At 35.8% G+C, this 26748-nt stretch overlaps 1 protein-coding gene across 4 annotated transcripts in view; it reads right to left on the bottom strand.

Moving 5' to 3' along the window:
* MINDY3 (MINDY lysine 48 deubiquitinase 3) overlaps nt 1-24436 on the bottom strand; it is an 87110-nt gene extending 62674 nt beyond the window's left edge. For 2 of the 4 annotated variants that reach the window (XM_047740824.1, XM_047740825.1), the window contains exons 1-6: nt 24140-24436; nt 10855-10934; nt 6910-6970; nt 5077-5250; nt 1753-1804; nt 775-889 (exon numbers count right to left, since the gene is read on the bottom strand). In XM_047740824.1, coding sequence (XP_047596780.1) covers nt 775-889; nt 1753-1804; nt 5077-5250; nt 6910-6970; nt 10855-10934; nt 24140-24233 — 576 coding nt within the window. In that variant the 5' untranslated portion in view covers nt 24234-24436. The remainder of the gene's footprint in view (nt 1-774; nt 890-1752; nt 1805-5076; nt 5251-6909; nt 6971-10854; nt 10935-24139) is intronic. The other 2 variants (XM_047740823.1, XM_047740827.1) reach the window with 2 other exon arrangements.
* Nucleotides 24437-26748: the final 2312 nt, after the last annotated feature.

Below are 26748 nucleotides of genomic sequence, written 5' to 3'. Positions count from 1 at the left end.
AAACTGTTTCTCACATTATAATTCCAATCCCTAGCAGGGAGTCAATGCCCAATAAACATCTGTCAAATGAAAGAAGTCTGATAGCAGATATGACACATCTAGCAGGATACTCAACTGAGACTAACAGGCTGTTAGAGATAGGAGATTAGGAGTTGGGGAAAAAAAGGTAGAAGTATACGTGTTGAAATTAACCACATAAAAGTAAGTTGAGAGAATAAAATGCCCATAAGAGAAAAAGCGTGAAGATGACAGGGACTGAACATTTCTTCAATATAAAAATTTGGACCAGGAGAGAAAGGAGCTGGAGATAACAGGTAAAGAAGAAAATGAAGCTATCAAAAAAAGGCGGTGAGGGTTGGGGGAGATGGGATCATGCGACAATAATAAAAGGGAACTAGCACAGTGATTTATCAGGTAAGTTAGGAGAGGGACTGAGCATCATAAAGAGCTTCCAGAAAGCATTAAGGTTGTCAAATGCCAGTTACTGCTAAGATAAAAGAAAATAAAACTCAGAAGAACTGAGTGCATTTCATAATTAGAATATCACTGATAACTTCTATAATATAGAAATCAGGAGTAAAACTAAGTTTGAAAGTGGTTAAGTACTAAGTGAGTGGTAAGAAAAGCGAACTAGAGGATTCCTTATCATCAGCATAAGAGATTTTTATTCTGAGATTAGAAACGGTACCAAAAATAAAATTACTCATCACAGCATGAAAACCAGTACTGAACTCAAACTAATAAAAGCCAGAAGAAGTATCTTCTTAAACAAACCTTTGTCAGTAACACAGAATACAGAAAAAGCAACACTCCAAATTTGTTTCCCCACATTGAATACTGGTCCAAGACAGCATCTTTTAATTCTGATAAACTTCTGAATGATCTCTTTCTGGGGGGGGAAAAAGAATTAAGTGTTAGTATTAGAGATGAGAATGACTACACTGACAAATGGGAAATTTTTAAAATTGTCTTATACATTAAACTGTATATGTACAAATGAGATTTCTGTGTCTCAAATTTTCAAATACAGATTTAGCCATTAAAAGCAAAAGCTTCTGCTGACAAATGTTGCTAAATATATACCATTAAAACAGAATTCCTACTTGGCAGGAAAACTCTTCATCACTTAGGTGAACTGTCTGGCATCAATAAATTCTACAATAATTACACATTTTTAAAGAATGAAGTAGCTTTAGCAGGTGTTCAAGAAAAAAAAAACAACTTGACTCTGTAAAGCCTGAAAATTATATAATAAATATCTGAATACCAAAGATAAGGTGTACATTTGTGGCTTCTTTTAAAAGAAAGTAATGTCGTATTTCAAATGCCACTTGTAATACTATCAATGTAGCTATCCTTACCTTTTACAATAAAAAGTTTAATGTTCTTGTGAAAATATGGCACTTTTAACGAGAATCATAGAAGGCATATTTTGGCAAACAAAATAATTCAAATATTTATCTTATTAGAAATTTTTGTATTCATTCGGGTCAGAGAGACATTAAGCTAGAATGATTTTTTTCATTGTAAGCGATGAAGAAACCTTTAATATTATAAAAAGGTGTATTCTGGTAGTTAGCTAATTTAGGAATCAGAATAATTTAAGTAAACATTAATAAATTACTATTTAAAAAACTGATAACAAATCAATCCTCAATTATATAAATCTAAGTACTTTTCCACAATATGAACAGACTTAAAATGGCAATGTGTCCACAAGGTAAGTATTTTAAATGTTCCAATGTTACTTACTGAATTAATGCATGAAATCGCTCAAAGCCAAGCTCTTCGACAGCCAAGGCAGCTATACATAAAAGACACTTTTCAGCACTACACATGGCAAATAAATGACACAAGATACACACAGCAGGCTGTAAATACTTTCAAGCAATCAAAATTTTCCCTATTTCCTTACTCCCTTAAAATTCTCTGTTTATTTTCAACTTTACTATAACACAAATTTTTATTTCAGGATCTTAGTTACCATGATTATAACTGAAATGGATATAATACTGAGAATGTAGAAGGGTGATTAAATGATAAACATTTATTTTCAATTCAGTCAGGCTAGAATACTACATAAAATATGAGAAATTATTGACAGTGCTTCACACATCACTGAAATGTGTCTTGCACTTTTAAATAATCTTCCAAATCATAGATCCAAATAAAATCATCATAGCTAATCTTCTTCCTTTATAATATAAAATCTTTAGGTTAAGTTTAATTTTTAAACTAATGTGTATAAAAAGGAATAGCACTTTGAAACTACACAGGTTCAACGACAGCTTTAAGTCTGTTTCCTCATTTGTTGGTACAATTGTTAGAGAAGTTTTCAGTAACTCATTTAGATTATGATCATTAATACAGTACAATTATAAATTAAAAAAGCAAAGGAAATAAAATAAATCATTTAAATCCAAGGTGATGTTTATACAGCACTTTATACTAAGTGCCAGGCCCCTCTGTAAATGCTCTATAGGTTTTATCTCATTTAATCCTCTAACAACCTTATCATCCCCATTTTATAGAAGAGGAACCAAGGCAGAGAAGAAGCCTCCCTGGAGCACAATGCAATGAACAGCACAGCTAAGATCTGAATCCAGAGAGTTGGCTCCCTTTACAAAGATAACAGCTTTAAAGATCTCAAACATGAATCAAAATACTCCTAATTTATCACAATGAACAATTTTATGTATATTTTATAAAGCAAATCTTAGTACTTTTAAATATTAATTCTTGTCAGAGAATGAAAGAAATTCATTATGAATTCAAAATTAAGATTTTTTGAATTATAATTAAAAATGTTTCATTAGGCTCTCCTTTTCAAATCACTTTGATTTTCAAATGCTTTAAACTACTTTTAAAAATCTTTACCAGCCCAAATGGGTTAATTTCAATAAGCTTTTGATATGCATGGGAAACAAACTGAAATTGAACCTGAGCATTCACTATTGCAAACAAGTGTGCGTTACTGAAAGCCAAAACTACACACACCACACAAGCCAATGAAATTAATGTTTGTGCACAATGTACTACTGACAAGGGGAAAAACAGTTCACATGTAAAATTTCAGGATAAAATAAAAATTCAACCTAACCTTTTCCAAACTGTACTAATTGCTCTGCAGTGCTTGATTACCTAAATAATTCTACTGGGTATACACTATGAAAGTAGACATAAAGATAGTAATTTAGAGAGAAGAGGCAAGCAAAATAAAAAGCTTAGCAGGCAGGATGATGAAAAAATATAAAACACAAGAAAAAGAACATAGCTGGGAACAAAGGAAAGAACAGGTAAAACAGATTGTTATACGGAATAAAAACTTTAATGTAAGTTCTTTGCATTTGTCAACATCTAAGGTAAATTCTCAAATTTTCGGTTAACAAAACTTTTCATATTTTTACAGTCTTAACCTAAAAATAGATTTAATATATGGTTTCATTTCATGTCCACTTTTAAAATGAGGCAAAGTGAATTGGAAAACTACTAAAATATGTTTTTTGAAAAGAAATTAAATCTAATATGCCCACCTAAATTAGTTACTCAAGTACCAAAGTTAATACATTATAAAGGCTATTTAACCTAGAGTGATTTAACCTCTAACTACAGAAATTGTACAGTGTACCCTATGGCACATACAGATTATACTACAAAAATACTAACGAAAAATGTTAAAAGATCGTACTGTTTTCTTGCATTTTAATGTATAGATTGGCTTTAAGCAGATAGTCTTTAAAAGAACTTTTAATTAGTCCAACTGTTCCTCTGTCAGAATTTTAATGTCCTAAGTGAAACTATTAAACGTGCTTTCATGCAACCCAGTAAAACCTGGAAAACAGTTTAAAACCAATCTTAAGATTTTTGACAATCATCCTTGGGAATATTTTCCACTTTTCTTCTTCAACTGTCATCATCGACTCTCAAAGTATATTAAATTCTTTTTGAAAGGCTATATTTAAAAGGCCTCAAAAGGAAGTTATTCAACTGTTTAAATTTTAAAAATTATTCCTTGCAAATGTACACCTATTAGAATTTGCCACTATAACTACAGGAGAAAGAAGACATTGACATTACAGAGTCATTTCAGCCTGTGGAGACAGTTGTGCCTCAGGGATAATCCTACATGGAAATTGAGATATATATCATGAGTAATCAAAATTTACTCTCTGTAAATCAGGTGTCCAATTTCTTTAAAAATAATTTCTGCAGAGATGATCATTAATGGAATGCATCATAGGCAGAATAAGTCACTTCTTCAATATAAACACATGGAACTACCAATTATCAGAAGTCACATACTAGCAAGATCATTCCTGAAAAGAAAAACAGAAAAGCAATTCTTTATCTACCTTCAGTACCACCAGAAGTCTTCATTTTACTACTGCAATCTGGCAGTTTTGAAGTTGATTACATAAGAAGTTTCAAAGGCTACAATCCACAGAAAATCTATTTTTTATGAATAAGAATAGCTTTTGTTTAAAGAGAAATCTTAAATAATGAAAAACCTGAAAGAATAATTAAACCCTTTTTTAAAACTACCTTAAAATAATCTATATATGTAGACTGCATTACACAATGTCCAAAAAGTTCAGGAGGAAAAGAAATAATATGTAATGAAGAATAATGTTCCCATCTCTGCTTAAGAAACTAAAGATATTTAAGAAATTTTCTAATGTCCCAAAAAATCCTTTTTTTCCCAATAGCAAGAAAACTAACATTAAAGCATCTAAAACTAAAGTACGTAGGATTATGTTCTTTAAACTTTCTGTATTAGAGTTCCAAAGCTCAGAAGAGATTGTCATCAAGCAGAAACTAACTAAAACTTATAGAGAAGTTTAAGAGATGCAAATCCTTTCTTTTTTCCAAAAATGACATGATAAACAAGTGCAATATCTTCCAGCAACTAACATAATTGATAGGGAAATGAAAAATTCTAAGGCTTATGAATTAAGCTCAGGCTAAAAAAAAGAAGTGTTAGGAAAATTTTAAGTATTTTTTTTCTTTAAAATTTTCAACAGTTTTATTAAAACAAAGGTACAAGAAATGACTTCAGGAAATAAAAATGTATCTTACAAGAATGTTCCACTTGGCAGCTAGACTCTGCACGACTCCCAGAAATACTAGCCGTTTCCTCGGCTGTCTTTCCTCTTAACCAAGAAACGAGGCAGTATGATCCAGAGTTGTCACAACAAGCACTCTCTAAAATATCACATAAGGTATGACAAAGGAGTTCCTTCCGCTCTTCCTCTAAAAATAACCAAAGTATCAGTTATAATGGTTTTCTTTGAAAAGAAAAAATCCTGTCATGGATAACAATATTAAGAATGTTTTAACTTAATAATGAAAACCAAGCATTTTAAGTGGAGGATTCCTCCCCCCATAAACAACTTGGGTTTAAAAAAAAGTGCTTAAGGATTAATATGTCATCAGTATTAAATATGGACATTAATTAGAAAAAGAATCCAGAAAAATGAAGAACTAAACATTAGGAGAAAGAATACGTTACTTGGAATAACCTGGTACTGATCGCTCCCCTTCCTGAGGCTGCAAAGGGAGCACTGGGAGCCATGAGGGCTCCTTTACTGCAGGACCAGGCACAATGTGAGGGCCTGCTGAGACTTCTATTTTTTCCTCATTTCTGAGTTAGTCTCATGTCTTTGATCTCCGTGCCCATAGGGATAAGGATAATGAGGTGACACACAGCACATACTGTACCACAATTCATTACAGTAGCAGACGCCATCGCGGTTACACTGCATAATACAGAAGCTCCTGATACTACACTGCAGTGATCTGAACATTAGACTTTTATAGAAAGGGGCAATGAGAAAATGCTCAACTTCTTCCTGGTCCTTAGCCACCTCCCCTTTCCAAGCAGGATAGCTCTCTAACAGTAGTACTGTCCCTGAAACTTTCAAAGGGGATACGATGTGTACACACATCCTACGTAAAATTTAATGCTATGGGGAGAATTTTACTTCTCTTAATAGACTAGCAGTTCTTTAAAGGCAAGAATTAGGTCATTCATTTTATAACCACCACGACATTTACATTTATGACAACGCTATATATTTTATCAATGTAAATATATTTCTGTATAACAACTATTATAAATTTTATCAATAAACCATTGATGTAAATAATTATATCTCTTGATTTATTTTCTACAATTTATTTTGCTTTTCAACTATTAATTAATAAAAAATACATGAGTGACACTTTAGCTCTTAAATTCACAATCATTAGATTCTATGGGTATGGTTTGGAATGGAAACGGTTTTGCCTTTATATGCCAAACCAGGATTATATCCCCCATTCTTCTAAAAGTTATTGTGATGTTCACATGAAATTGTTCACTTATTGAAGGAAAGACTTTGTAAACTGTCAAGAGGAATGCAAATGTTTGTTATTATCAGGTAGCACCACACAGCTCTCTGACCTAATCATAGTGCAGAAGCTAGGACAGTTTCGTTTGCAGTGTTATCTGCATTGTGTAAGGCACTGTACTAAAAGTTGCAGGAATACAAAGATAACTCAGTTCTTGCTCAGAGCCAAGTAAGACAAAACAAACACAAATAACCATTCCTTACGGTATGCTATCATTTAACAGTTTAGGGAAATGGCACCACTTTTTAGTGAGAGGCCAAAGGTTTTTGCCCTTAGTTCTATTATCCTGTCTTAGACTCTTGGGTACACCAAATTTGGTAATATACATATTAAAATGTCACTGTTCATGAAAATTTCTGAAACACCGAAAAAAATAAACCTCAAGAAAAAATATCCTGTTTATAGTTTACTTTTAAAGATAAATAATTTCAGTTAAACTATTGCCAGTGAAAGCTGCATAGATCATATATAAATTAGAAGGTGAAGGAAAAGTTTATAGAAGAACAACCACGATCATACCTGGGCAATCCCTCCAAGAAGACTTCTCTGAAGAGAACAGGAGCTTCTTCAAAAGAAATGCCTTTACACAATTAAAGCAATAATTATTAGAATGCATTGCAAGCATACCTTATTCTTTTATTTTAAAATGGAAAAAAAAAACCTTTATGATCTACTAAATTGTGCTATAAAAATTTCGGAGTTTCTCACCACATTCAACAGTAATTGAGCATATTATTCAGAATATATTACTATACACTTGATTCTAGACCCATAAAATTCTTCTTTCATGATACATATTTTCTGACACATACAAGAAGTGACTCAACTGACTCAAAAAAACAGACACATAACCAGAAAAGTAAAGAAACTTAATTGCTCATTCACAAAGTGAAAACCCTAGAAACAGGAACAAGTCTACATTTTTCTTAGGTTCCTTGGGGGAAAAGAAATCAAAATACAAAGATGGTTCTGCTCTATTAGCTCTGATTTGTGACATAAAAATACACTACAAGACTCTTCCGCTTATCACGAGTTCCAACTTCCTGGTTTGACTAAAAAAAAATAAAAGATTTAAAAGAAAAAACAAACTGATCTCTCACTTTTCCTTAAGTGTGTTATACTAATGATTTGATAGAAAGCAGTTCAGTAGTGTTTCCTTCCCAAAGTGCAGTTTACAGACCATTTCCATCCTAGTCACCTGACTTGTTTATTAAAAATGAAGACCCTGTGCGCCTGGGTGGCTCAGTGGGTTAAGCCGCTGCCTTCGGCTCAGGTCGTGATCCCAGAGTCCTGGGATCGAGTCCCGCATCGGGCTCGCTGCTCAGCAGGAAGCCTGCGTCCCTTCCTCTCTCTCTGCCTGCCTCTCTGCCTACTTGTGATCTCTGTCAAATAAATAAATAAAATCTTAAAAAAAAAAAAAAACTGTTTAAAAATGAAGACCCTTATGTGCCACCTGTTGTATCTGAACCTCCAGGAAGCAGATCCAAGAAAAAGGTTACTTCGATGTTTCTCACTTACATGTTTGAAAGCGGTAGTGTGTTGATAAGAGGACTGCTTTTAGTCAGACACACCTAGGTGTGCATCTTGGTTCCACTACTTTACTAACTAAAAATAATAATAGCATAAACTTTAAAAGGCTGCAGTGAGGATTTTATGAAATAATCAATGTAATGCACTTAGCACAGTACCTGCCACCTAATAAGCAATCATTTCAATTATTTTAACAACAACAACAAAAAAACCCAAGTAATATTCTACAACATTCTTGTATTAGTAAAATCTACCAATGCTGCAATCAAGTGTTTCTGGCTTTCCCCCAGTATGGCAACAACCATAAAATTGTGGAGTATAACTACATTACAAAATTTGGGAAAAATTAGGTGGGATACCCATTATTTCACCACTAATACAAATGCTGTTAGTATTTTGATATACTTCCTTCCAGTCTTTCATACCTGTTTTAGTTTTTCTTACAAGTGAGAAGTATAATGGGTATGCAATCATGTTTCTCATTTTGGCTTTCCCACAGGAGTCATAACTATTATAATTCTTAATCACTAAATGTCTATTGAGCTATCAAAATTACTCAAACATCATTTCATGTGTAAACTACATTATAGTAAATTAGGCTTATAATTTTTTCTTTTACTACTATAAAAATTTCTTATTGAATACAACCTTTTCCATATTAAGGATTACTTCTTTAAGAAAGATTCATAGAAGTTCAATGATTTCATAAAAAAAAAAAAACTGCATTATGGTTCCTGTTATAATGTAACTTCCCTCCCCAAATCAAAGTACAAATGTACTTATGGCACTATGAATATGCCAGCATCATCCTACCCATAATATGCACTGGCAATTATTTTATATTTAAAAATTAGAAAGAGTAAACAATAAAATCTAGTTATAGTTTCATTTGTAGTTTTCTGGATTCCTAGTCAGATTGAACATCTCGATTCCCTAGTTCTCTATCACTATTCCACCTGTGATGACTGTATACACATCATTTCACCACTGGAGTTTTAGTGTTTTCTAACCAATCTGTACAAGTTCTTTGTATAAGAACGACAATATCCACTTACTGCTAATATTCACTGCAAATATTTTTCTGAGCCTGGAACTCTTCCTTTCTCTAGTGTTGACAATACATTAGTTTTAGTTTTTCTGTGGTTAAATATTATATCAAAAACATATTTGATATATGGTATCAGATGGTCTAAATTCATTTTTTCCCCTAAAACTGGCAGCCAATCTTATCAGTGACATTCATTAAATTTCATTTTATTCTACCATTGATTTGTAGTATGTGATAAATTCTTGGTAAATGCTATTTGTAATGTCATTTGTCCAGTATTATATTCCATAGTATGCCTACTCTTCTGGCTATAGTACCATATTCTAATTTTTATAGTTTAAAAAAGTTTTACTATCTAGACTTGCTCATTTCCCTTCATTAGGCTTAATGGCTTAGTTTTGACTTTTACGCTGAGAAAAAAAAAAACCATTAATTCTATGATTGAGAAGATTTATATGACTATGAAACTAAATTACTACCTCAAAGATACAAGAGGGCTTTGAACATTACAATTATTCCTTGCAAAAACAGCTATCATTGTGGAAATATACCAAATTTTATAAAATTTCACATTTTTATAAATTTTATAAAATTTTATAAAACAGGAACTGTGGTATACCTTGCATTTAACTACATTAATAGACTTTTAGTAAAAACCCAGGAAGGGAGTGTTCATATAATCTAATTTAAATACCGACAAGATAAGGAATCTTCAAATTCAGTTAATAAGATTCTGCAAGCAACCGAAATCTGTCCCCAGCATAATAGTATAACAACTCTAATACTAATTTACAGTTAAATTTTATTCTTTATATTCAGTTACTCCTAGCCAACATTCAAATATTCAAATTTTTCCTTTTTTTTTTTGTAATTCTACTCATGCAAAAAAAAAAAAAATCAAATTTACCCTTTAAAGAAAAATGATGACCTATAAAGGATACATTTTGGACTCAGTCATGAAAGATTTTTTTTTTGCCTCCTCCTTCAGAGATAAATTTTTAATTTAATAATGTGGAGTATAAGGCTTGAGAGACAAATTTACTTTACAGCTAACAAAGTTCAGGAATGTGTTCCTTATGCCCAATGAATAAATATTACATTAAATATGTATTTTCAAAACGTGCTGATTGAAACATAATCAATTCCAGCTTCTCTTAGACCAGCTGTGGAGTGACACTGCTGTTCAGACACTTTAAAGTATTACAGTAAACTGAAAATTCAATTTGTGGTTTTAACAATGTAACATTTGCAGCAAATTGGCCTTTGAAATTCGAACAATACATTAGGATTCAAATCTCATACACACACACACACACACACACACATACACACACACTCAGATTAACACTATCTTGTCCAAAGAAAAACCTCTTTTTTTTAAATTTTGGAAATTCTGTTTGAAGTCAGTTACTACTAATTTTATTTTAAAAGCCAACAGCCTAAAACTGTAAATACAGCTTATTTAAAAAATGTGTAATGTTTTAGAGCATGAAAGTATTACTCATCCTCAACTTTGTAGGAAAATCATTTTTACAGAAAGTACAAATGAAAAGAATATTATTGCTATGATATACCTAATAATAGCGTAAAACATTATGACTTGATAGGATCACTGTACTAGAAAGATGTCACCATCATTTTCTGAAGGTCAGAGAACACCTATTATGTTTTCTTGAAAATAAAGATAGTTAGAAGGCTATTGCTGCATAACCTGCCCATGTTCTGAATTCATTTTTTATTTTTGGATATTTATAGCAATTTACATGAACAAAAGTTAAGAGATAACTGATCATCTAATTACACACAGATACAGTAGAAAACGAAAAGTCAAATATGAAACGTTTGAACATGTCCCTCTAAGGAGTCGGTAAAGTAGTCTATGTTACCTGAACAGGTGCAATAACAGCACAGGGGCCACCTTCAAACTGTTCTAATGCAGATCCCTCTGATTCACTAAACACAAACCCTAAAAATGAAAGCAAGTAGCAAAGATTAAAAAGGTAATTCAAACAGCAGCCCAAAGAATTTTTAATGTACTTTGCTTTGAGAAAGATCACTTATTACAAAAGCAAAATATCTCCAAGGTATTCAGGCACAGTGGTTCTTAACTTTTTGGGGAATCAAGAAACCCTCTGAAAAAAGATTTGGAGTCTCTGTTCCCACCCTGTGCCCCAAATGCATGTAAACACACACAAACACTCACACATGCACACACAAAATTTGTACCTAGGGATCCTCCTAAGTGGACTAAGGGGATAAAGTGTGGACCTTAGTAAAAGAACACTAAATAATTTATTTGAAGAAAGATTAGTCTATCTACTGATTTCAAACAGAATTTCAGGATCCTTTCCATATAGAATATATTTTCATTCAAATCTTTGAGTCACATTCTATAAGCTAAAAATTAAAGGCATCATAGACTATGAATGTGCTCATACTAGCTCTAGCTCAATTTCACTATTACCCAACCAGCACTGACTGAGAGCAACTAGTAAATGTTCCTACAGACAGTATAGGGCCAGAAGTCCAGAGGACTGAGTTACTATCCGTATCACTGTTGGGAAATCATTTTGCCTCCCTAGGTCTCTGTGTAGTTATCTTTAAAGTGATCATTTCTAATTCCAACATGGTAGGAATATGTAAAGTTTCACTAATGGTTGTAGTTCAGTCATTCATCCCATGAACACTTAATGAACATACGATACTATAGCAAGCATCTAGGATGTATGCGTCAATGACAAAGTCCCTCATCTGGAGGAGCCAACAGTACAGGTGAACATGGACATATGAACAAATAAAGAATAAATGGATATGAAAACAGTATTATGGATACAGAAAGAAACGATTTACTCTACCTGAGTCAAGTCACAATAGGTGATTTTGAGGCTGATCTTGAACAGGAATTTGTGAGGACGAGGATGAGGAATGACTTTCAGGTAAAGAAAACTTACATTTAAGGAAAAAGTTTGGTAAGAAAAGGGACAAGTTTATAGGACAGGGGAAATTTAATGTAGCTTAAGGGTAGTATGGGGGTAGGATGGGGGAGATGGTAAATGGGAGGGAAAGCTGACAAGAGGTTAATAATGGGAAAGGCCAGACCACGACAAATACTAATTAAACTATAATATGGTCATACTGCTTTTTTTTTCCTCTTTTTTAAAGGAACAGAACAGGGATGAGACTGTTTCAACAGCCATATAGAGATGCTAACAACCTAATAAAATCGCCATTAGTATGAAGAGGAGAAACTATATCTAAATAGTATTTCTTAGATAAAAATTAAGATTTGATGAGCACGTACAAGTGGGGCAGAGAAATTAGAGCAGACTCTGAAGTTTCTAGCTTGAGACAGTAGGTGATAACAATTGAGATAAGGAACAGCATAGAGGATCCCATTCCATCCTACCTCTGCTCTCTTAACCTTTCAATCCTTCTGTTTCAAACAGTGCTTAAACATGTTTCTCACATATTCAAAACCAAATAATCCTCCTTAAGAATCCTCCCAAAATTCTTTGAGTAAAGAGTTGAAAATTTATGTCAACTCAAAAACCTGCACACAGATGTTTACAGCAACTTGAGACATAACTGCTAATACGTGGAAGCAGCTAAGCCGTTCTTCAGTAAGTGAGTGGGTGGGTACATCCAGACAACGAAATGTAATGCAGCACTAAAAAAATAAATGAGCTGACAAGTCATGAAAAGACATGGAGGAATGTTAAGTGTCTATTACTCAATGATGTAACCAATTGGAAAAGGCTATATATTGTATGATTCCAACTATAAGATGTCCTGGAAAAGGCAAAACAATGAAGACCATAAAAAGATGAGTTGTTTCCAGGGATTGGTGGAGGGAGAAAGGGAAGAGGGATGAACATGCAAAGCACAGAACATTTTTAGGGCAGGGAAATACAGTGAAACCATACTGATGGATAAATGTCATTATACATTCGTCCAAACCGAGAGAATGCACAACACCAAGAGTGAGCTGTAAATTATGGATCTTGGGTGATAATGATGTCAGTGCAGGTTCATCAATTAATAAATATTCCACCCTGGTGGGGTGTAATGGTAATAGGGGAGCCCTCTGCATATTGTGGGAGCAGCAGGTATATGAGAAATATACCTTTCCCATAGTTTTGCTGCAAACCTAAAACTGCTCTAAAAAAGTAAAGTCTAAGTTAAAAAAAATTCAGCTGATTGTTAAAAAAAACAAACAAAAAAAACAAAAACTCCAACCACCACCCTCTCAAAGCCCACCTAGTTGTCCACATGCACTCTTTTAATCTCCTTATAATTATTTAACCTTACAATATTATTCTCCTTACAATTTATTCAATCCCCCAAATTTTCAACCTCTCACTGCACCAAATTCATTCTCACCAAGTTCATCTATGTTCAGTGTGGGCGATTTCTCAAGTCTTTTCTTATTTACTCTCCAGAGAATCATCTGAAATGCTGACCATGGGCATCTTCTGAAAAACCTTTGCCCCTTGGCTTTACTGGTTCCTCTTGTGGCAAATTTTTCTTTTCAGTTTCTTCTCAGTCCCCTCAGTCAACTCCTCTTCAATGTTAATGTTTCTCATGTCTTGGCTTTAGGATCTATGTTCTTTTCATTCCATACATTCTCCTTGGGTAACTCATCTAATCTCAAGATTTCCATTACTGGTTATAATCAGAGAATTCTCAAACAGAGCCCAGATTACAATCCCAGAGGTAAAGAGAGTTTAGTTTTCTTAACATGGTCCTGTATGATCTGATTTTGACCTAAATCTCCTACCTCATCCTTGGCCACTCTTCCTCTTGGACTTCAGGCATGCTGAGTATCTTTCAGGTCCTTAAATATCCATTTTCTGTAAGGTTTCTTACCCTTTGAACATACTGTGCCCTGCACTTGAAACACTTGTTAACCCTTTGTCACCTTAAGGCAAGATCCTCTTGGTTCAAGACCCGAAAACATGATTTATATCTGTCCATTCTATCCCATCTCTGGTCTACCCTGAGATTCAAACCACTGTCATCTCTCATCTAGAGTACTGTTAAAAGTTTCCAACTAGATGACCCCATTCCTCCCCACTTACCCTGCTCCCAATCCTTATATGCTAACCATAGAGTTACCAGAGGAATACTGTAGCCTTGGAAATCAGATTTTGTCATAGCCTACTTAATACAATTCAGTGGCTTCTCACAGCAATTAAAATGAAACCCAAACTCATTTTCATGGCCTTAAAAGACACCATGATCTATCAAACCCACATTTCCTTAGTTCACTTTCATATTCATCATATACAGTGAATTTAGAACATCCCAATGTCTTTAGCCCTAGTGCTTGCTGTTCCTTCTCTCTTCAGAAACCTGAATCCATCTCATTCTCATTTTAGGAGTTAACGTCTCAGAGATATTCCCTGATAAACCTATCTAAGTAGGTCTCTCCTAGCATTAAGCACAACTAGTACTTTTCATAATCTGTGATTACTACATTACTGCTTGCTTACATGCTTAATATTTGCCTTACAGGTATCTTACCTGTTCTGCTGACCACTGTTTTCCTAGTATATTGTATAGTAATGCTCAATAAATGCTTTTGAAATGTTGCAAGGGAAGATAACGGGAGAGTCTGTTCCTAGGTATGCCAAGTTCAGTTGTGAGATAACCATTTGGCAACATCTATTTATTTATCTATTTATTTATTTATTTATTTGAGAAAGAGTTAAAGTGATAGAGATCACAGAGGGAGAGGGAGAACCAGACTCCCCATTGAGCGGAGAGCCCGAGGTGGTTCTTGATCCTAGGACCCTGAGATCATGACCTGAGTGGAAGGCAGAGGCTTAACTGACTGAGCCACCCAGGTGCTCCCATTTGACAACAATTCTTAGAAGTGGGGAGATACCGTCTGGAGCTCAGGGCAAGTATTAGGATTAGACACAATCTGAATCATCCTCAACATTGGCAGTTAAGTAAATGAGAATATGTAAAACAAAAATAATGGAGATGGGAACATCAAAAAATTAGCAGAGGCTGGATCAGTAAAGATGGACAAAGATTGGAAAGGTAAGAGGAAAACACACTGAAGTCCTCCAGGAAGCAGAGAGGAGTCACTTGCTTCAAATGCTGCTGAGTAGAGTAAAACATAAAACACTGCATTAAGCACATCACTGGGAATACAAAAAGAAATCTAAAGCACTGGAGAGTGTAAGCAAATTTTAAAGGGTTGAGCTGTGATTCAGAATATAAGGAGAAAGAGTAAATGCAAACTACTTGTTAAACCAATGAAGGGGAAACATGGTAACTTGAAGCATAGCTGGATAAAAAATTATTATTTATATGGACTGAAGGGCAGGAGTTTAAAAACAGGACAAGAGTGATTACATGGGAAAAAGGAAGTTTAAAGACTCCAACTCTTGAAAGAGTTGTGGAGTGGTGGGGTGCGGACAGGACTGGAAAAAAAAAAGTTCTCCAAGTGTGGTCTATAGAAACTTGGAAATCTGAGACTCTTTCAGGGGATCTACTAGGAGTTAAAATAATTCTCATAAGGATACTAAGACATTTTTTGCCCTTTACACTGTGTTGGCTTTCATAGCCATGGTACAAAAGCAATAGTAGGTGTGACTGCTAATGTCTTAGCACAAAGTGTGTCATTAAACTGTACTAGCAGTCACCATCCTAGTAAACAAAACTACCTTCTCTCAAACACACACAAAGAAGCCTATTTAACTAAAGAACGCCCTCGCTGATGCTATTTTTATTAAACTTTGACTTGAATAAAGTGTCCTTTTTAAAACTATTCTGCATGACAAAATGGAAACTACCCACAAAGCACCTGTGCTATATACCTTGATGATGACTGATCTTCGTCTCGAGAAAATGCATGTGTGTAATTTTCTGAATTGCAAGCTGGACGTACTTTTTTGAGCACTGTTTTTATTCTGAAGAGGTACTAACAAACTATGATTATTCAGACTTGAGTATACGGCAAACACTTTCTCAGAAGGGAATGAAGTGAGCCTGATACATCAAGAAAAATAACTGATGGTTATATTCGCCAGTGATAAAATTTCAGGCTTTCGAGCATAACTAAAATTTTGGAAACTTGCATCTACCACTGTGAACTTGACAACATCTCAATTCTTGGATATTTTTCTAATGAGATCAGTGGTGACAGTAATAAATGTGACTTTTGATATTGTAGAATGAAGTGTGTTATCATTTGGAATATCTGAATAAACCAGTGGACCAATAACTTTCAAATGACTGATGCATGGCTGTCAAATATGAATGCACAGGTAAAGATTCATTCAAAGTACAAGACAAACCAATGGTTTTCAATTAACAGTACAAAAAATTCATTCACGTGGTTTCAGATTCCATACTGCGAATAACCTCTACCACCAGTCAAGTTCTGGTGTAGTATCAAAAATGAATATTCACAATTACCTGAAAAGGCTTTTGTACGACTCCTACCTTACCAACCTTTGTGAGGCTGGATTTTCTGCATATTCTTCCTAAAACAGACTGCAACAGACTGAACAGAGAAGCAAATGTGAGGATCCAGCTGTCTTCTAATGAGCCAGACATTAGAGCGACTTACAGAAATGTAAAATAATGCTTCAGGTCTCATTAATTTTATTTTTCATATTCAAGTACTTAATACTTTCTCAGAGTATAATGAGGCCCCAAGTTAAAAAAAAAACTTGAAAGCCATTGGCCTGGCAGAAGAAGTGAATTTTAGCAGGCTTCTAAATTAAATATATACACAAAGAGGAAGTGGTATTACTGAATAAGAATGAGGGGAATGGGAGAAAAAGAGAACTGAGGGAATGTTAATTTTAAAAAGTACTAAGAAAAGCTGACAAGATAAAGAACTGAGAGAAACGCTGAGGGCTCAGCTAAGGTTTGATTACTACATTTGCATTGATGCTGACCACAATTTTCTCCCTCAATACGCAGCAGCCTGGGAGAAACAAAATAGATGACAAGCTATACGGAGGATGAGAAATAGGTACGATGCACAGGACAAATTTAATAAGGACAAATGAAATCTAAGGGTGCTGGTTATCACAACAAGACAACCAAATCTGAGATCCAATCTAGGAACAAGAGATGAAGCCAAAAGGCCCCTTACTCCATCCAGTTCTGTTCCTACAGGAACAGGAAAGGATCTTTGACGTTGGGCCCAAGGGCAGAAGTGAAACTAGAAGCTATCAAACATTTGAGGTATATAATAAACATGAATCAATAATGAACTTTACCTTCCTTAAAATAACTAACAATGTAATGCAGTTTTCAAGATCCATGGGCAAGGCTTATAGCTGAAATGAACTACAGTGAGTTGCTTTTGTATGTTACAGAGAAAAATCCCATGGAGAGAATTCTAGGCAGATCTGCTGTATTCCAAATTCTGTTTAATTACAGTATACATGTTTCAGTGTGCTGATAATGCACAAAGTTTATAATAAAATAAATATAATAAAGTCAACTAAATGTAAATTAAATATTCTCTGCTAAAATAGGACTAGGTTAAGTAGGCTTCTCCCTTTATAAGGTTTCACTTGAGTTTAAGTTTTTTAGGATATACAGTTATTTCTCTTGTATTCTTACATTCAAATTATTTCCTATTTTTAAAAGGAATTATCTTTTCTCAAAATGGTTTTTTTCTGATTAGATCTGAAATTAGTCATCTAAAGCATATGATCGTAAATATATAATTTAGTATCACATTCCCACAGTACTACAGACATAGAAATCTGTTTTATAGCTCACAACAAATTTAAACCTGAGCCATGAACATCTTTGTAGTTTTCCAATCTTTTACTTTCATATGACTTACTACCCATATATACGTTATTCAAATCAGTTTTTTAACTTCTGCCTCCATAACTACTGCCTCCGAAGTAAACAGAAGCCCATAGAAAGACCTGGTTTGTCATTATAAACTCTGTGATATTGGTTGAGTCAAATCTGAACTGTACCTTAGTTTCCTCCTTTATAAAAATGAAGAAAACTACATTTATCCTTTGCTGTCTCTCAGGGTTGTTGCAAGGATTAAATAAGACTTTGAAAAACTGTAAAGCATAATGCAATTTAAGATATTATGATAGATACTCTGAACTAAAATTTACATAATGTATTCAAAGTACCAAGAAATTAACTTTGTCATATAAACTTACAAATTTTAATTTAAAAGAATTGGATCTTAGGTGACATGATTCAGGTAAGCTGGAGAAAGGAATATTTATCCTTGAGAGAAAAAAGAGGCATCCAACAACAAAAACCTCTGAAATGATAATGATCCACATTATCCCCATTTTTAGAAGAAACATTAATGAATAATGGTATATCAAGGTGCCTGGTTCAGTCCGTTATCAAAAGCCTCTGCACAGCAAAGGAAGCAATCAACAAAACAAAGAGGCAACCCATGGAATGGGAGAAGATATTCGCAAATGACACTACAGACAAAGGGCTGATAACCAAGATCTATAAAGACCTACTCAAACTCAACACACACAAGATAGATAATCACATCAAAAAATGGGGAGAAGACATGAACAGACCCTTCTCCAAAGAAGACATACAAATGGCTAAAAGACACATGAAAAAATGTTCCTCATCATTAGCCATCACGGAGATTCAAATCAAAACCACATTGAGATACCACCTCACACCAGTTCGAATGGACAAAATTAACAAGACAGTAAACAAATGTTGGAGAGGATGTGGAGAAAGGGGAACCCTCTTACACTGTTGGTGGGAATGCAAGTTGGTGCAGCCACTTTGGAAAACAGTGTGGAGATTCCTTAAGAAATTAAAAATAGAGCTACCCTATGACCCTGCAATTGCACTACTGGGTATTTACCCCAAAGATACAGATGTAGTGAAAAGAAGGGCCATCTGTACCCCAATGTTTATAGCAGCACTGGCCACGGTTGCCAAACTGTGGAAAGAGCCAAGATGCCCTTCAATGGACGAATGGATAAAGAAGATGTGGTCCATGTATACAATGGAGTATTATGCCTCCATCAGAAAGGATGAATACCCAACTTTTGTATCAACATGGACGGGACTGGAGGAGATTATGCTGAGTGAAAAAAGTCAAGCAGAGAGAGTCAATTATCATATGGTTTCACTTATTTGTGGAGCATAAAGAATAAAATGGAGGACATTGGGAGATGGAGAGAAGTGAGTTGGGGGAAAGTGGAGAGGGAGAGGAACCATGAGAGACTGTGGGCTCTCAGAAACAACCTGAGGGTTTTTGAGGAGAGGGGGATACGGGGTTGGGTAAGTCTGGTGGTGGGTATTAAGGAGGGCACGTATTGCATGGAGCACTGGGTGTGGTACATTGTTTATGTGGTACATAAACAAATGAATCTTGGAACACTGAAAAAATAAAATAAAATAAAATTACAAAAAAAAAAAAAAGTCTGACTTTTGGTTTCAGCTCACGTCATGATCTCAGGATCATGAGAAAGAACCCCATGTCAGGCTCTGCCCTGGGCTGAGAGCCCACTAAAAATTCTCACTTCCTCTGCCCCTTCCCCTGCTTGCACATGCTTGCTCGCCCTCTCTCAATAATAATAATAACAATAATAATACTGGCTTATCATTTTATTACTTGGTAAAATGTTAAATCATAAAAATGTATTAACTTGTAAATACATTTGATACTTACATTTTAATTGATCCCTCACTTAACATAAGTTATTTGTTAAATTTTATTTTTTGTGTATTACATAACAAAAACTGTCCTATACCAAAAGTCCAAACGCTTAATTTCAGCCAATTATATCTCCATTCTCCATCCACCCCCACAAACCCCCACCAAACAATGAACTGTATAAACAGGAATTGTGTTTCTCCCTCTTGGGTTAATCTAATAGGTTAAACGATAAAATAACTTAAAACTTACGGGAAAGGGAGGGGGGAAAGGAAAAAAAAAAAGGTGTCTTGGAGCTTATAATCTAGATCAGGGGTTGACCTGTTTCTGTGAATGCAGTTCTGGAACATAGCCATACCTATATTATCTAGGGCTGTTTTTGCTGCAATGGCAGAGATGAGTATTGAGACAGAAACAACAAATACAGCTGACTCTTTTACAGAAAAAAATTGCCAAACACTGAACTAGACAATCAATACTGAAAAGGAAACAAATTCCCAATAAGTCAAAATGTTTTCATGTATAATAAGATTTATACTTACTCCTGTCAGATCTAGATGACTCTTATTTGGTTCTGCTGGGAGTTGGTCCATTGCACCACTTGGCTTCCTTTCCCAGTACTACTATTCTGGTCTAACCCACCATCTCTACCCCACTGGATTCCTGCAAATGTCTCTCATTTGATCTTGCTGTCTCATTCAAGCCACTACAGTCTATCCTCAAGCACAGCAGTCAGATCAGTCCTTTAAAACTTGTCATGTCGGGGGCGCTTGGGTGGGTCAGTGGGTTAAGCCTCTGCCTTCGGCTCAGGTCATGATCTCCTGGGATTGAGCCCCTCTGGCTCTCTGCTCAGCAGGGAGCCTGCTTCCCCCCTCTCTCTCTGCCTGCCTCTCTGCCTACTTGTGATCCGTCAAATAAATTTAAAAAATCTTAAAAAACAAACAAACAAACAAACTTGTCATGTTGTTTCTCTTCTCTGCTCCAAACCTTGCAATGACCTCTCATTTCATTCAGAATAAACGCCAAAGTCCTTACCATGGCCTATAAGGCTTTACTGGCCATTGTATGAAAATTATTTCTTACATCATCTCCCCTTCTCTCATTCCCTTTACAGCTGAACTAGTTTCCTTCCTGGTCTTTGAACAAAAAGCCAGGAATATTCTCCATCAAGTCTTTTATAATGGCTATTCTCTTTGCCTGGAACACTCTTCAGATATAAGTGCATAACTAACTCAGTTGCTTCCAGTGTTTGCTCAAATCTCATCTTAAAATAAGGCCTAGCCATGCCACCCCATTCCACAATTCCCTATTTCTTTACCTTCTATTACATGTACTTCATTTGTGCTATGCTTATTGTTTGTCTGCCTTCCCATCCTAACCTGCAGAGGCCTGGAACACTGCTGTAGTCTGTGGGAAAAAGGGCAAGGAGAATAAACAGTGTTTCTGAATAAGAGGTAGAAAATATACACTTTTCTTAAAAAATGATCATAGGCAACTGAGCAGGAGAAAAGGAGGCAGGGGTAGAGACTCAATTTCCAAGTTAGAATATAACAACTGAGTTGTTAAGTGACTGCCTTCAGCTCTGGTCATGATCCCAGGGTCCTGGAACCCAGCCCTGCATTGGGCTCCCTGCTCAGAGAGAAGCCTGCTTCTCCCTCTCCCATTCCCCCTGCTTGTGTTTCCTCTCTCACTGTGTCTCTGTCAAGTAAATAAATAAAATCTTTAAAAAAAAAAAAAAAAGGAAAAGAAAATAACAACTGCAAATCTTTAAATTGTGTGACTTACGGTCTTTCAAGGAGAAACTGGCAACCCCCCTCCCCCCACAAAACCCCACAAAAAACCCCCAAAAAACCCAAACCAAAATCCCACAAAATCCCATTTTTTCCCCCAAAGAAAAAGGAATTATAGAATGGAATTATCTAAAACTGCCAAATGAATTAAAACAACTATGTGCCACTTCTGTGGCTTACTGATTTCACATATTATCTGACATTGTTAAATCAATTAAGAAAAAAAACCAATTCTGTGCTGCAGCAACTCCTGCAGCTTGTTCTAATGTATCAAAAAATTTTTAATGTGATCAATATAGGTTCATAAATGGACTATGCCTAAACATAATTTTACAAATATTTACCCTAAACATCTCACGCTTTTAAATCGTTTCCAAAAAACTCGTAAGAATACAGTTGTCAGAGCAGTTACAGACTAGGAAATAGAGCCAAGGTTGGTGTCACATTACAAATGCTATAAGGCAAGTGCAGCAAAGCAGTGTCTTGTGCCTTGTCTCACAACCCGAAATGACTGCCGAAGCAATCTTCAGCAACGATTTCTGCCTCTAAATGAATACAACAGTTAACATCGCAAAACCAGTAACAACCTTCCTCTCAGAGATGGTAAATTAAAAATACAAATTCGGTTGCCTGAAAATCCTGATCAAGGTAAAACCCTAAAGAATTATAAATCCACAATATAAACATACTCTAAAAAGAAAAAAAAATTCTTTATTTTTAAATGGCAGTGACTGAATGAATCTTATTAAGGAACTTCCTGGCCCAGCCTTCTCTAATGTCATTATAAAGTTGTATTTTAGATAATAATTATCATGTATCCTCGATGCTTCAATAAAAAATTAAGAAAAGTAAACAAATAATGATTATTCATCAAATAATTTCTTGTAATTATCAGGTCATGGCTAGAGAGTGATCTTTGGCTTAGCTTACAATTAAACGTTTTTTAAATTAAGTCTCAAGAACTTCCATTATCTGAGTGTTTACCGTATGTCAGATATCGTGCTAAGTGCCTCCATGGGTTTACATGCCTTCAGTCCTCACAACGACCCTGTAAGGTTGACACTACTATTATCTGCATTTTACAAAGAAGGAAACTGAGGCTTAACTAAATTAAATAACTTGAATCTGGGACCAAAGCACACCTGTTCCAAAGCCTTCTCTTAACCACTATTAGAACTGCCTCTGAATTCTCCTGGAATCTCCATCTCAGTATTAACATAAACAAGGCCGAATACTATCTTATTCTATGTTGTAAATGCTTAATTAATGCTAATTAATTAGAGAGGAAGTAAAATTTTTCTTAATCCTTCACAGCCTTGTATACTTCTGGGCTGTTCATTATTAGGATAAATTAAGTCAAAGTGGAAAGCAAGCTTTAAAATCTGCAAATGCAGGAGACCAAGATTTCAGAAAATATTACTTCAGTGATGTAATTAAAATGAGTAAAAAGAGCCAAACTAATTACATGTTAAGGTTTGGAAACTCAAAGGAATAAAGTGAAAACAGAGCTGCATTAGGAATTGGGAGACTTGTAATTCACTCCCATTCTTTCAATTTGCCCAACTCTGGCCTGTTTATGGCCCCACCACTCATTTTCCTCATCTGCAAAACAAGAGTGATCGGCTAAATACGCTGACTGTAAAACATTATGAGACTAATTTTACCAGCTCTTAAATGAGGCATATGTGGGAGAGAGGAAGGGATTTACATAAACCCTGCATTTTTGTTACAAAATACACACTATGAGGTAGGAACTTGGATTTACTATGCTAAAATTCCCCCAAATCCTTTGAGTACAGGTATTTACTAAAAAATTGATTTAATAATAAGCATGAAATGCTATTATTTACCGGCCGGTGATGTTTTACATACTTACATTACCAATCCTTCTGACTCCAAAGTCCTTAACTTCACCAGTCTTTAAGTCACCTTAAGCAGTGTGCCACTTTGTGTTTTATTATAACTTCAGAAATACATATAATTACTAGCATAAAGTACCTAACGCAGAGCCTGGCACAGCGCAGAAATTCAATAAATGGTAGTTTTTATTTCATGAGTATTCGTATTAATAAAACTTCTTACATAACTCAAATCCTATCTGGATAATTAGACCAGCACAGGAAGTACTATTATCCACATTGCTTTTAACTGTAATAGACACTAAACCGTCTCAAAGCCGGGGATACTCTGGGTCAAAAGAGCACCTGATAGCAAGCAACACTAAATTCGTACACCCAGTACTAGGTTTAACCACATAATTAAAATACAAAGAGCAGAGCTGCTTTCTGGAATTAGCCACTTTGACTTTCCTGCGGACTGCGCGCTCTCCAAAATTAAACCGAACACCCATTTCATGAAGCCTTGTTGGGGGGGGGGGGTCAAGATTCAGGGGGCCACAACACTTCCTGAGACGCTGACACCGAGGCACAGGGCACACCCTCAGGGTCACACACTGCAGCCCAACCACCACCCTTGCTCTCCAGCCCGAGGGGAGTTCAGAAGTGGCAGAGGCGCTTCGGGGCTTTAGTGGCACCATTCAGTTGTAACCATTCTCCTACTCAACCACTCCCCCCAAGGCAGGCAGGGCGTTTCTAGAAAGTCCAGTTTCAGAGCTGAGCTGGGCAACTGGGACACAGTGCGGGGGCAAGCCGCGGAGCTGTGGCGCCAGAGGCGTCCAGCTAGCCTCTCGCAGGGCAAAGGAAGCGGCTGGAAGTCAGAGCCCAGCCAGGGTACCTTGCGTCCAACGGCAGAAGATGGTGTCAGAGAGACCGGGGCTGCTTTTGGTGCCCCACACCAGTTCCATCAGCTCTTTAGTCAGTTCGGACATGATGGGGTACCGGCGAGCGGGTCTTCGCTTTCAGGACTCCTGCCCCGGAACATGGGGAAGGGGCGCCTGCGGAGACAGGAGTTGCGGGACGGCGGAGGCGAAAGAGCTGGAAGGCTGGACGCAAGGAAGACGAAAGGAGACAGAGCTACTTGCAGTGACCGCGCCTGTCAAGCCAGCCCGAGCGGCAGCGAGTTTCCCGTACCGGAAGTGCCGGGCCACTTCCGGCTCCCCTTTCGCTACCGCCCCACACGCCGGGAGGGCCGGGGAGTCACCTCCCCGGAAGCGGAAGTGGGGGGCAGGAAGCGCTTCGGAGCTCTCTGGAGTCTGCCAGCCTTCCGGAGCTCAGCCCCCGGGCCTTCCGTGCGGTGTTGGTTTCTGAATAGGCCGGCAGGCCTCGTTCCCTGGGCGGTGGCAAGTTTTTACCAGCCAGGAACACCTCCCTCCGCGCGCTGCCCTAGTCTTAGCTGTGGGCTCTGAGGCCCAAGCTTTAGGGCCTGGAACATAGCCCGTTCTTTAAAATTTGTAATATTAATTACACTGAACTACAACTTTTAAGAGGATGGTTGAGTCTCAGGGAGGAAACTTCCATGTCTGTATGGAGAACCACCGATAATTTGAAGGCTGTCAGCCTGTATGCCTCGATAAACCCTATGAAGCCAACCAACTATCATATACATAACCAATGGGTGTGGTGTAATGTGCATTAGAAATGTCTGTACCGGGTGTAATGCAGAATTACAAAGCTATTTATAGGGAAAGCAGATTGAAAACAGCCTGTCCGGAGATGGTAGAGCATTTTCATCTCCACAGCATTACCCTCTCCAGAGAATAGGGTGTGTGGACAACATCTGGACTGAAGTCCAGGTTTTAGTCATTGACAAGCATTCAGGTCAATTTAGTTTGTGTAAAACCTTGTATTTGTGCTGGTGAAAAAGAAGAGAGCATCTTGGCTAACCTTTGAATTTACAACAAAAGGGCAAAATCTCATGGGTTCCTTACAGGTTGCAAGTAAGAGGGCTTTGCTAATTTATACTTTATTTCTGACTTCAACAATCTTTGCTGTAGTTAAAAGAGGAATTTTCAAAGTGCCTGAACCGTACCAATAACCCTCCTAATTTTTATTCCCTTTGGAATTCTCTTTACCCCTATTTTTTCAAAAACAAATCTTACCTGTTGTTGAAGACATAGTGTAAATGCCATTTTGTAATAAAGCTGGCTCCAGTCATTACAATTTGAAGTAAAAATTCTAGCGTCTGAAATTTTCGTGATAACTTCTCTGTAACTTGCTTATGATAATTACCTTCATCCTGGTATTTGCAAAGAATTACTTACTTTCCTGAGATATAAATTTATGGAAGGACTTGTCTTATTCATAGTACTTAGTATGGCATATTGAACATTGCTGGATCAATAAGTATTAGTAGAAGGAATGATGCTTGCCTTTACTGAATTTAAAAATTCATTATCTTGCAGGAGAAGTAGGGATCAGGGGAAGTAGCACTGACTGGTCCAGTTAAATATCTAATGTTTGCTTGGTTGTTTATGATTTATAGATTTATTTCACTTCCTGAAAGACACAGAAGGGTCTGCGTTCATAGAGCATGTAAGAGGCAGACCTCTAAGTTCAGGGGTGTTTGCCACAATTGTTTTCTTTCCATTAATATAGTTATAGATTATAGATTATAGTTGTAGATTTGATTATGTATCTATAGATATGGGAAAAAGGCTAAACTTCCAAAATGTAGTTTTAAAAATAGAATATTTCTTGATCTGTGATTTTTCTAAGTTTCCAGCTACAATAAGCTGGCAAAATCCTCAGTACATTGATATCTCCTTTCCACTTTTAGGTTATATTCTTTATTTGCAACGTTTAAAATTTTTTAATTAGGAAGTATTTTTAACAAGGAATATTTGATTAATGTTAAATTATTTATGTTGCTTAATTCATTAGTTATAACATCTAAAATGTGAACTTGCTTAAAGATAATAGAAATGCAAATTAATATTTACATTTTTCTTATTCACTATATATAAACATAATACATATTGAAAGTAGTCAAGTTTGTTGCATTTACAACTGGCACAGGACAATAATGCCTTTCTCTTACCAAAATAACTTGAAAATTATGTAAATTTACTTTGAAGTATTTATATTGCTCCATATTTTAGCACATATTTTTTTTCTTAGTACCATGGTTTTGATTGAAGTGATGTGTATCATTAAGATGTACACATGCAAACATGAGTGATCTTTAGCCCTAAAATAGAGTCCTAAAAAAATCAGAAACTTTCTGTTCATGTGTAAATGTTATTAGTAATATTTCCCTTTAATTCAAATTCAAGTCAATGCACAGCTGTAAAACTGGGCTGAGATTTCCATCATAATTAATTCCCTTGAGGCTTCTTTACTACTTCACAGCAACAGAATTAATTACTCTGTCAAATCCTAACTCTGTGTTTAGTTTCCCTTCTTTCCCAAAATTTCTTTGTCAAACAAAGAACAATGACTTCATTA

Source organism: Lutra lutra, chromosome 8 (genome assembly GCF_902655055.1).
Source record: "Lutra lutra chromosome 8, mLutLut1.2, whole genome shotgun sequence".
In the NCBI taxonomy this organism is placed as follows: domain Eukaryota; kingdom Metazoa; phylum Chordata; class Mammalia; order Carnivora; family Mustelidae; genus Lutra; species Lutra lutra.
This window is presented reverse-complemented; position numbering and strand designations above follow the sequence as displayed.